The sequence below is a fragment of the Acanthisitta chloris genome, unplaced genomic scaffold (genome assembly GCF_000695815.1).
Source record: "Acanthisitta chloris isolate BGI_N310 unplaced genomic scaffold, ASM69581v1 scaffold17835, whole genome shotgun sequence".
NCBI lineage: Eukaryota > Metazoa > Chordata > Aves > Passeriformes > Acanthisittidae > Acanthisitta > Acanthisitta chloris.
Genome location: NW_008672564.1, coordinates 91,496 through 104,352, shown reverse-complemented (window position 1 = coordinate 104,352; position 12,857 = coordinate 91,496). Strand labels below are relative to the sequence as shown.

At 43.9% G+C, this 12,857-nt stretch overlaps 1 protein-coding gene across 1 annotated transcript in view; it reads left to right on the top strand.

Moving 5' to 3' along the window:
• Positions 1 to 5,233, top strand: part of LOC103802127 (vascular endothelial growth factor receptor kdr-like) — a 97,390-nt gene extending 92,157 nt beyond the window's left edge. Inside the window, exon 29 of the mRNA XM_009074579.1 lies at positions 4,994 to 5,233. Coding sequence (XP_009072827.1) covers positions 4,994 to 5,198 — 205 coding nt within the window. The 3' untranslated portion in view covers positions 5,199 to 5,233. The remainder of the gene's footprint in view (positions 1 to 4,993) is intronic.
• The last annotated feature ends 7,624 nt before the right edge of the window (positions 5,234 to 12,857 follow it).

The following is a 12,857-nucleotide window of genomic DNA, read 5'->3' as shown; positions in this document are numbered from 1 at the left end:
TTTCCCTAAACACAGCTTCTGAGCACAGACAGGATTCCTACATGGACACAAGAGTCTATTAGTTCTTCCTATTGAAGGCAAGATACTTGGGCTTCTTACTGCAAAGCAATAGGAGCTGCTCCACAGCACTGGGGCTAAGTGCTGCACTTGGTGCTGGAGTCCCTCACTGCACAGAGTGATTTTGTGGTGAGACACTGGCACAGGTTGCCCTGGGAGGTTGTGGCTGCCCCAACCCTGGCAGTATTCAATGCCAGGTTGGTTGAAGCCTTGAGCAGTCTGATCTGGTGGGAGGTGTCCCTGCCGATGGCAGGAGGTTGGGACTAGAAGATCTCTAAGCTGCCCCTAAAATTCTGTGATTCTATGACTCTATGATTTTCTCGCAGTCATCTCTCTTCCTGCATGCTCCTCTTCACATCATTGACCCCAAAATGTAGGCAACTAGAAACTGGCTCCTGCTCACATGAAATAAATAGTTCCAGCAATGATTTCCCAGCTCTTTGATGATTTCAGTATTTTTCTACCTCTAACCAAAATCTCTGGTTCATACAGTAAGAAGAAAAAGCCTCAGTAGGTCATTTAGGCCTTCTAGCTATTGCAGGATTATCCTCTGTGGTATCTTCTAAAAAACTTTGACACCTTCACAAAAATTTTAAAAAGTTTGTGAAAGATTACTTAATATTCAGGCTAACTTTTCCTCTATCTAGTGTAACTCCTAGAATTTTCAGCTTCTTCTATACCAGGAAATCTGACCCAAGGGGAGCTGTTAATGGCTACCACTACCACGGTACCACACTGAAATGCACTTGCTCAAGCTCACATCTGGGTATGACCTACCAGCACAGACAGGCCCCACACAGACCCAGCACACCATGCATGCAGCAGCCCAAGCCCAGGCTCTGCCATACTCAGGCTATATGCACTGACTTCACACCAGTAGCTTCCTCCATCTCATTTGGCTTTACACCTAACAGCCTCAACACTGGCACCAGGCAATAGAGCCTGAAGTGCAGCAGGATTTGCTGGTAATTATCAGTGTCACTCAGCTGATTTGTTGATACCATTTTGCATTCTTCTGATTCCTAGTATTGATTCCTCCACTGCTGTCATCACTTCTGTACTACCCTAGGAACCTGCCAAGCTTGTAGGTGTCTTTCTGAAAGAGAGGAGTCCAGTGCTGTGCCTCGGATAACTCTAGTCTCAGCCTATGACACAAGGCTGAAGCCAGCTCAGCACATGCTGTTTCCCCCAGCAGTACCCCACATCTGTTGTGATAATTTTGGCTACCAGATCTGTTTGAGGAATCTGTTCCAGGAAATGGAAGTGTTCAGACTCTCACATGTCCCCTTGTCCTGCCCTAAACAGGACACAGTGATGCAAGGACAAAGGAGTTCTCGGAGTGGTCACTGTGTACAATGTGATGAGCTTGGGTTAGTGAGCAGCTGTATTCCAGCTGAAAGTCATGGCATTCCCACACCTAATCCTGAGTACTCTGCTATGGTGACAACAGCCAAATGGGCCTGGGTTGGGCCAGTCACAGCCCTGAGCAGATTTATCAGAACTGAACATCCCTTTTATCACCTCCCTCAGCTGCAGCACTCAGGAGTCACAGGCAGAGGCAAAAGCAATAAGTAAATACCTTTTGGGGCAGTGCAATGCCAACCCAGGAGAAGCACTGAAGCAAGTAATGTCTAGCTCTCAATGAAATTATTTCATTATGTAGCCATTATTAACTTCTGTAGCTGCATAATTATGTGATTAATCAAATCTAATGCCTTCAGTCAGAAACTGTGTATCAGTGGGGCTCAAGGAGAGTTTCTCTGTCTTACACAGGGCAGCACAACTGGCTCAGGGCATAAAGGGGCTTTTGCTTTCCTCTGAAGCACCAGGCACTGACCATGCTGGAGGCAAGGCTGAGCTCTGATGTGGTGTGGCAGTTTCTATGAAGCAAATGAGATCTCAAGGACAGACATCATCAAGGGATGCTGCAGTCTCATTTCCATACACAGCCCCAGCATAAGGCCATGCTCTGCTGCTGAGCATGAGCAGAGCAGACACAAGTGTCTGTCATGAGAGCATTAAAGGGAAAAAGGCAAAGACCCTTGGAGAGCTTTAATTAGGAAATGCATTTAGATGAAAAGAATAGTTTCCAAAGTTAATTGTATTTTGGTTTGCCATAAGACAGTGAGTGACAAAGCTTGCTTCTGACCTAACTCATCAGCTTTCTGTCTTTGGAGCAAATATTAGATGTCACCGTTTAACAGTCTTTCTCCAAACACCCCAATCTCAGCCTTAGGCAGTTATTCCCAGCTATCCTGTCTCCTGACCTACAGGGGCAGAAACCCAGCAAGAACACTTGCTGGGAGTCCATAGGGGTCTGAAAATTTCCCATTGTGTGGCCAAACTAAACCCTAATAACTTCTCTTTTTCTCCAGCACTCTAAGATGTGCAGGCTGGGGGCCAAGTTAAACAGATACTTGCAAGCTTCTCTCTGTCTCCACTGACAACTTTAATACCTGGCAAATTTGAAGCCAGAGCATTCATGGAATTGTCCAACAAGAGTCAATAGAACTGAGCAACAAAAAGAAAAATACATAAATAAACAGTGAAGCAAAGTTGTGGTTCCATTGCTCGTGCCAGGGAAGAATTTATCTGCAGAGAAACTGTGTGCACAGAAAGGGACAGCTGCCAGACTTATACGATACATAAGAAGTTTCCACTCACATTTTTCTCTGCACAAAGAGGAAAAGCTTAGATCGTGAAAGCAGAGTGTGCTACATTCTTGTTGGAGTTCCCAGGGTTACTATTTATTTTAGAATGTCTGCTCTGCCACTCCACAGATTTGGTTTCAATGCCTCATGCAGGTCTAAAAGCATAGGAAGAGCAGCTTTGCTCTATAATCTCTGCTTTTGCATTCGAGAAGTCCCAGAATCCAAGTGCACTCTGGCCATGGTGCACTGGTTTTTACAGGGGTCCTGGGGTCACTTCCTAGAGACAAAGCTGGAGGTGCAAACATGCCATGGAAAGCCACCATAGCACACTAAAATCAGGCCAACTACCAAGCAGCCCATCTCCCACTGCTGCACTGCTGATTAGAGTTGCAGCTGTGTGTTATGTGTGAATTTAGCTGCAAACACGAGCTCAGGGCTGAGAGCAATTGGCACCATGGCTCATACACAGAGTATCACCTACTCCACATGCTCCCCCAAAGAAGAAAACTGCAGGGATAGATAATTCACAGATGGAGCCTACAGGCTGTTCAGTGTGGTTATGCACAGATCATAAACCAGTGTTCTGCTCCAGCCAATGCACTGCACACCCAAGACCCTTCCAGAATTAGCAAAAATTTTCAGTGAAGATGCTGACACTGGCTCTGTCAGCCAGAGTGACAATATCTGCAGCTTGTGGGAAAACTGAAGCTTTTGACAGGTTCCAGACTCAGAGGCAAGATAACACAACTTCTGGAGTCCCAGTAGCAGAACCTAGTGGGACATATTCACCCTTTCATGGCTGAAAGGAGCTGGGCCCACCGTGTATGACATTCTGTCATGCCAAGCTTCAACCTGCATTTCAGCCTGCAGCAGTTCTCTCTGCTGTACCATCACAAAAACGTGACAGCACACACAGCTGGTGTCTTGAATCTGCTAGTTTCCTATTTATGTTTTTTGTTGCCAACCCTTCAATTACTGTGTCTGTCTCTTGGCTATTGGTCTGTTCCCTGGAGCAGGAACTAGCTTTGCTTTATTTCTAAAGCACCACAGTGAGTCCATGATCAGCTGCTGGGGATTGCAGTCACTGCAGCAGTGCAAATAAAGTAAGTGTAGTGAATTCTACAATTATTTGATGAACTGTTGATTATTCAGATTCTGTTTAGGGTCATTAGAATGTAGCTTTATGCTCCTTTAAAGATATATGGAACACACACACAGAGTGCTTGAGTGCTGCCTGGTCTTAAATTCTCCAGGCACATTTATGTCGTTCTGAACTGAGACCTGAGCCAGGCTGTGATGAGTTTGTGAGTGAGGCTTATTCCAAAGAGCTGCACCTCACAGGGTCCTGAGCAAAGTGGAGAAGATCAAAAGTAATTCTCACATTGGGATCTTTAATTATCCAGGCCTGTTTCCATGAATTTCTCAAATGGAAGGAATCAAGGTCAACAGAACACTATTCTTAAGGCAGCCTATGACAGAAATTGCCTTTTTTCTTCTCCACAACACTTGCTGTTCCTCAAGGTTACCTTGTGATACAAATCCTCTCCAGGGTTCTTCTACTTATAACACTGAGGTTGCTCCGTGTGATGACAGTTGCTTCTCTCCCACCATCTCCATCACCACTAACAAGGGGAGGCAGCAGGGAATGATAGCTGCCTCTCTCCAACAGCAGCAGTCACAGGCCAGCAGCTGGAACACTGCAAAGCACTGCCCTTCACCAGGGCAATGATCAGGAATTTCGAAGGGCTGGAGAATAATAAAAGAGATTTTGCCCTGCGCTGCATGACCGTGTTCAACACACTCGTCCTTTCAGTATCATTTTAAATTAGAGTCTGTCATAGATTATTCAGTATTTCATCCTTTGTTCTACTTCAAGAAAAGTCATAGCCTTCAGTTTTGCTTTCAGAAAAGTCAAATTTTTACTGACCTGTGTCAGAGCAATGAGGGAGAATATGTATGTATGTATAGGAGAGGTGCCTTTATAACTAAGAGATATGTAGTGCACTGAAATGCAGTGAGCTAAAAAGACAGGGCAACAGAGTTCCTGCATTTACTCCTAAATCTACTTTAAAAACACTGAGTTATTCAAAATACCTAATTCAATATATATTGAAAACACACTTATCCAATCAGTAAAATGTCACTGTCTCACAGGATGCTACAAAGGTAAATTGAGATGCTTTATGTATTTACTTTTTTAAAACATGTTCTTGACCAGTAGTTACACATAGAGACCAAACGTTATGGAGACAGGGGGGATATATTCCATTGTCTGTTCCCAACAGGAGGAGGGCTGTCAGCAGGAGCAAGGAATCCATCTTATCTGATCATGAGGCTGTCAAGTACCAGCCAGCAGTACAGGTAGAAGAGGACACCATGGACTTCACACTGGAAGACTCTGTTCTGCTTCCTATGGATCCAAACCTGGAATGCCACAGCCCACCTCCAGACTACAACTCTGTCATTCACTACTCGGCCCCTCCGGTGTAACCAGCCCCCCCGACAGGCTGCACCTCTCAACCTTGCTGCATTCCCAGGCCTGGATTGGGGCTGGGTGAAATGGAAGGGAAATCTGACAGCACAATGGTTCATGTTTTTCTTCTGGCACATCTCTGATGTGAATAGAGACATTTTAAGAGCATCTTCACTACTATCTTTCAAGGCCTATTGCAGCATACGCAGTAAATTAACATTCTGTCCATCAGAATCATAGGTAGGAGCTGTAACCCAGAGCTGCTGCCACTCCTTCCTCCTGGCCGGGGTTGTTCATTGCCATTTGCAGACCCACAGGTTCCTTCATTCACGTTTCACTCCGTAAGAGTCATGGCAAGCTACTTGTGAACACAAGATTCAAGCGACTGGCCCTGCACACATTCTGCGACAAGATTCAAGCGACTGGCCCTGCACATTCTGCAGGGATTGGTTAGTCCAGTGCTGGAAGGAATCAGTTGAAAACAACAGTCATACGCAGTCATGTTTGGGGTTTGGAGAAAAGCCAAAACTGAAACGTCGAGCTTAACTTGGGATCTGATTTCTGAAATATTTTCAAATCCAAGATATTTTGGTTACAATTTGGATTTAATAATTTCCACTGCCTATAAGATACACTCCTAAAACTGGTATGGCCCAGAGAAAAAGCACACTTATCAAGAGGCAGACTGGTCTTTTGGGCCATCATGGCATGCAATGTGGTTAAATCTGATTCCCTGGGTTTTCTCCTGGTCCAAACAGCAATTTATTTAGCATACATGCAATAGGGAACCTTGCTGGAGATGCACCTGCACTGATTGCAAGGCAAAATCACTGCCTTATATAAGAACCTTCTTAAGCTTAAATAGGATTTCCCAGTTCATGTGCACGTGTGTGTGAATGTACATAAAATGCTCATTAACGGCACAAGAGTTACACGTAAGTGCACATACACACACCCTCGAGGCACCAGCAGGGCAGCAGCATGTTCAGATTTCCTTTCTGCTCACTGGCTATTTACTAAAAAGCATCAAAAATAAAAAGCCTTTCCTTTGGGTTCTGTGGCAGATGCCCAACAATTTGATACTGGGAATACTAGCCCACGCTAAGCTGCAAGTCATTTGCAGCTAACACACATTTATCTGACTGTCTTGCCAAGTAAATACTGATGTGATACACAATGCCCTCTGCATCTGAACCCTTCCTGGGTTCATGGTCATTCAAAGATTTTGGTGCAGCAGGACTGAAAGTATCACCAGTTCTCACGTGAGAAATTCACAGTGTGTTTCCCCCCACTCAAAAACTGCATGTGGCAGGGGCTGCTGGTCTGCAGTGGTGCATGCCCAGGTGCCATGCATGGCCCATGCAATGTCACAGCAGCTTCCAGAATCAGCAAATAACCCTACCATTGCACATGCTCTGTAACAACTGGAGTTGACTTTAAAATTTTAGGAAGAGAAAAGTCTCTATGTTGCAAGTAGAAAAAGCAAGGAGGAGAAAGATGTTCATTGACAGTCAGGGCTGGAGCCTCCTGAGTTAAAAACCTGATCTATAAATGGCTCCCTGTGCCATTTCTTCCAAGGTCTGCACAACTCTTTCCTTTTTTTCTTAGACTTCTTCATGATTCAAACTAAAGGGGGGAAAAAATCCAGCCCTTGCAAAATGATTCTGTTACCTTGGCAAAGACAGCTGCACAGTGAAGGAAGCTTTTCTGGATGAGTGCTTACAGTGGGCTATGCTGAAGTAATCACAAACAAGCCTCAGGTATTATCAAAGGGGAAAGCAAATCTCCAAACCCCACAGCATGTTAACTGTGAACACTCAAGCATCTGAAGGATGGGCTCCTGGGAGCTGCACTGCTCCTTCTCCTTGTTTTCAGAGCAGATGTATTAAGGAAATCACCTGCAGTCCCTCCCGAGCCCCCTGCTCATAGTGCACCTGGTAGATAGCTGTGGGTTGTAGTTGCTTTATTGTCATTTTGCACTGCTTTGTATTTTAGGACCTATGTATTAAGCAGAGCTGTTCATATAAGAGAAGAAACTACTGGGAAAGAATTTGTCTGATGAGCCCCCAGAAGGCTCATTAGATCTGTTTTTCATCAACACTAATTAACTATCTATAACTCTGACCAAGTAATCAATCACTTCTTATGGAAATAATTTATTCATGAGCTAAACGGAAAAAAGGGTGCAGACAGTTTGTCTGGCTGTGCTGTCATGGCATCAGTGCCAGATGTTTGTTACTGCACCTCAAGCTGGAGGGTAAGAAAACAACAGTGTTGAAAACCCTTTGCTTATGAACTTTAAAATAAGTACAGGTAGGGAAAAACCTGCACGTGTGCTCTGTGTTTGCTGAAGAACGGGAAACACCGCTGGGTGAACTGTCTGCTGCTCGGCGAGCAGAGGATGCCTCCCCACTCTGTGAGAGCGGCAGGGCTTGCAGGGAGCTGTGTTTGGCCAGCAGGACCCGAGCGGGGATGGAGCCCTCAGCAGCGTCCCTCAGCCCTTCTGCGGCGCCTGACGCTGTGAAACAGCACAGGCTCGAGCGCTCGAGACACGTTTCAAAACCTGGTTGCACTGACAGCCCTGAAAACTGCAGGTGGCAGAATCGACAGTGTCCTGAGCAGGACCGATGGCTCTCTCCAGAGCGCTCTGGCCATGGAAGGACTGACGTGTGGGCAGCTGTTTCCACTGTTTATTTTGAGTGGAAGACTTTTTTTCCTTCTTATAGTAAATGTAACAAGCAAAAGTATTGCCTGAAAAGTATTATTGAACATATGTCTTCTATTTTATTTACTAATATTTGGTTTGTCCTTTTCTCTCCTCCCTTAATTTAATTATTGTTCTTTTCTTACAATGATGTATATAGTGTACCCAGTAGCAACAAATATAGTGATTCATCTATATGGTAAGATTTGCAACATTTTAGTCCAAAGAGAAAGAGATACCCAGACATAACAGAGATAAGTATTGTTACTAAACATTTCACTAATGCTTGCAGGCCAGGCTCCAGTTTACAGTGCCCCACTAGTGCCATTTCATAGCAGTTCTCTTGGCTGTGAGTATCTCTGCCTCTCACTTATTCTCCACGTTATTTAGTTTCAGTTAGGAAACAGGGATCTGGAGGAATTTGGCAGGTTTATCTCATTCCTGGAAGTGTCACCATGCAGCTCATGTTAAAGGAGAGGAATTTCCACTGCCTCAGTTTTAACTGAAGGCTGGTGTATTGGCTAGAGGATCAGAAGGGGCAAATTGTTTAAATGATGTGATGTTTGTTATTTTTTCAGACTTCTCAGGGATTCTTACTCAACTCTTGTCTGACACCTGCTTTACCTAACCTCACTGAACTCATGTTATCTGTATTAACACATACCTTTGTTTTCTTTGATGGTGCTCTCTTCTACTGGTTTTGTGCTCTTGTATCCCCAGAGAACTAGGGCAAAGGAGCTCAGAGCTCACCACAGAATCCTGCTGTCTTCTCTCCAACAATCAGCTCCCACTTAGGTGTCCAAGGATAAGTGCCTTCACCTGCACGTTATTGTTCAGACTGGTGTTTGTAACAGTCTGGTTTCCCATCTCCTCTTTTCTCTACTTTTCATCTATTTCTTGCTATTTGCTCTCACAGTCCCTTTGGATTGCTTTGCTCTGCCTTTCAAATAGAATCAGGTATAGGATCAATTCACTCTGCTATTTCCTGTATATCCTACACTTGCAGACGCTGAACTAGATAATCTAATTATGCTTTTTTCACATTGAGTTTTTTTCAATATACAGGCAAGGAAATCTACTTTATATTGGTTTATCTGGAAGCCTCCCTGTATTCTTCCCTGAATGGGAATTTTTCACTATTGGTGTCTGGAGCAAAATGAAGGTCAGTGACCATGTGAATCTGATCATTCTTTGAGTTCTTTTTCAATGAGGTTTCTGTAAGGTTCTTCCAAATTATCCTCACAAGAAGGGGTTCCTATCCAGGATGCTGGTCCCACAGTATCTGCTTGGGATATCAAGGAAAGTCACATAAAAACCTAGAGTCTGAGTAATGGTCTCAAACAAGCCCACTGAATGCTGAAGTTAGGGCTCCTCTGCTTGACATCCCACTAACATAGACCTGTTCTTCCATCACCTGCTTGGCAAACACTGAGGATATCCCAGTGTCCAGGCACTTCTCCCTTTGTATTTGTGCACGTGTACACTGCAGGAATGTCAGTCAGCATGGAAGCCTGGAACTGGTCAGGCAACAGTTTACGGCTTATCTCCTCCATTACCCTTCACACTGAGAGCTATCACATCCTGTCTCACTATGCATGTTCCATCTGGCCTATCCCAGCTGTGGGCTGGGGTCCATGGTCCCCAGCTCCCATCAGCACCAACTGGAAACCACTGGAAATGTTTGCAGGGGAACAGCACTGGCAAATAGCTACAGAACAAGACAAAGTATTACCAGGTTGTCCTGAACACAGGAGTTAGCTGGGATCCATATCATCCTCAAAGATCAGCTTAGAATTTCTCTCTTATCATACAGTGAATGAAAAACACAGAAAGTAGCAATAATTCTTTTGTCGCTCCCTGCAAATAGTAATGGCCAAGCCTTGGGTCTCATTTTCCTGGGTTTATACTACATCACAAAACCCCAGAATTATGCCAAAGTCCTGACACCAGCACCATCTTACACAAGTCAAATTCAGGGAGGAGCTTGGGATTTGACACTGTCAAGAGTCAGTCACTGTACAGGTTACTATGTAAGTGTTGACCCAAGCACTGGTTTGTTTGTTTGATGTGTTGTTCCCTCATTGCATTAACACAGAACAGAAAACTCACTAGAGTGGGTCATTTGGGACCCCCAGAAGATACGACTCACAAGGGCTGTGGTTATAGGAGGACTAGTGTGGGAGGCACTGAGCAGTGTCCCATTCTCTTGCCTAATACTCCTGTGCCACCAGAGCCAGCACATCCTTATTACTCAATTCATTTTTCCTTAGACCTTGAGTTGTCAAAGCAGCTAATGAAAACTGGGATAACCCAGTAACTTGAGACTTACAGAAATAAACCAAGTGCCATGTAACACTCAAAACACTAAGGAATGTTTGTCTGCCATGTTCCTGTCTGTCTGAAGAATGTATGCACTGAAAACAATGCTTTCTTATGTAGTCAAAAATTGTACTGTATCTATTAACCAAAAAAATAAAAAGATTCTATATTTATACAGCCCAGGGCTCCTTTGTGTCATCTCTTGGGTTGAAAAGAGTTGTCCTTGAAGCAGAATAAAAATAAATAATGCAACAGTTCGGAGAGATTTTTTCACAAGGCATAGATCTCAGATGAATTTCTACAGGGTGTTCCAAAGTTAGGACATAGGCCTGACTAGACCTGCCACACTGTCACTGCTCAGAGGTAACTGCCCACTGCATTTGCTTAAAAGATTCCCAGATCTCAGGAAACAATGGGCAATTTGCTGCAGAAATACACCAATCTAGTGCTGCCAAGAACAGTCCAGGAAACACAGACACTGCTGTCTTGTTACTTTTAAAATAAATAAATGGCTCTGAGAGAGAAGATAGAATCAGAATTCCAAAGTCATTATGAAGATAACTCATGGTCACCAAAGCACGTAAGTACATAAGTCTATGAAGATAACCTGCAGAACATGGTGGTGTCTGGGCATTGTTCAGATGCAAAATTCCAGAAATTGCATGGGATTTAGCTTACCATGATATGCTAAAAAGGATACAATTAAAGAGATATTTCCCATTCCACAGGCACAGTGATGTTACTGAATTCTCTTTTGAATAAACCCTGTACTGTTGAAATATAGAATGATGGTGCCAGACTCTGGTCAGCGGTGCCAGCAACAGGATGAGGAGCGATGGCCATAAGCTGAAACACAACAAGTTCCACCGCGACATGAAGAAGAACTTCTTTCCACTGAGGGTGGCAGAGCACTGGAACAGGTGGCCAGGGAGAGCATGGAGTCTCCATCTGTGGAGACATTCCACTGCGTCCCCTCATAAGGAAGCTGCAGACACCAATGAGGTCCCCAGTAAAATCAATGGGAACTTCTTTCCATTGAAGGTGGCAGAACACTGGAACAGGCTGACCAGGGAGGTTGTGGAGTTTCCTTCTGTGAAGGTATACAAAACCTGCCTGGATGTGTTCCTGTGTCACCTGCTCTAGGTGACCCTGCCTCAGCAGGGGGTCAGGCTAGATGATCTCAAGGTCCTTTCCAACCCCAGCTACTCATGATCCTGTGTAATATTCCATGCTCTGCTTTTGTAGTAAAGGTCTAACATTAGAAGGCTGAAGGAACAAATACCTCCATCCAGACAAGTGCAGCAAGTCTGGCATTTTCCTCACCAGCTGGCCAGACTTTTGGGAATACTATTTCCCACACCCCACTTTGGTGGCACAGCAGGTTACAACCAGAAGAAGAAAAATGAGATCTTTGCAGATCTTTTACAGATTGACAAATCCTAGTTTCTACTCATGCCTTAAAATAAATACTGTTATTAAAAAAAAAAAAAAAAAAAGGGTGTTAGAGTTTCAAAGCCATTCTTCCATTAGCAGCCCTGAAAGTTACCAGGCTGTGTATTTTGCTAGTCACATTAAAAACTATGAAGCACTCAAGTCACTTCAAACATTTTAGTTTCTCTTCATTCCCTGTTCCAAACAGTCCCAGAAATAAGTGTCTAAATTATACATGTCATTTGAAATGCAGCAATCTCCTTTCATCCCCATAATGAGCAAGAACATTCTTCTCTGTAAACTATGAAATGTTTTTAGTTCCTTATGTAAGGCATGAGTCACTGCATGCTATGCCATGGAGAGCCTCCTTCCTGGGGAAACTAATGTATTAAAGAAAGGGAGCAAAATATACAAAATTAACTCTGATTTGCTTTTAGCACAAAATGTGAATTATTAATCACATCCACTTGAGTTATACTTGTGGAAGACACACTGTTACAGTATGCCTGGGAAAGGAATTTGGGGGGAAAAAAGTACAACATTGAAACTGAGAAATGGAAACTTTCCTCTTAGGTCTTGGCTGGGTGTGTAACTTCTCTGGCCCTTACTCTGGCTATATATAGTGTAAAAGATTTTGGCTTTCCAGCAGCAGCATGTAGAGAGGCAAGACCCGAAAAATCTCAGTCCAAAGTATGGTGGTTTCAGGTGATAAAAATCCCAGAAGAAAACAGGGACTAGCAAGAGAAAGATTTAGGAGTAAGAGAAACAGATTTTGTGGTGGTGACATTAGAATGCTGAGAAGAGAATCCATCTCATTTCCACTCTGGTCCTTTTTCCTTCCTCCCATCATCAGAATTAACTTCTGAGGGTTTCTAAAGTGCAAAGACTTTGAAAGAGTGGAAAATACTTTTCATTTTCCATGCTTTGTACCCAGTGGGGCCCATAAGGAGTAGAAAATAATTTGATCTCAGAACCCAAGGTGGTAGCCCATGGCTTTCAGAGGATCTCAGCACACATGGCCAGTTGGCAGTGGCACATGGAGTGTGCTCTCTGACTGCACTACAGTGGAGAGAAGATAAAGCCCTACAAGGACCATAAATACGCCCATTATTTTATCAGCACTGAAGTCAGCTGTGATGAGTTGCAGTTGTTACTACACCCTGATGAGTTAGAGTCATTAAAACTTCGAGAGGAGAAATTGCTCTGTTTAAACCTCTGCAGG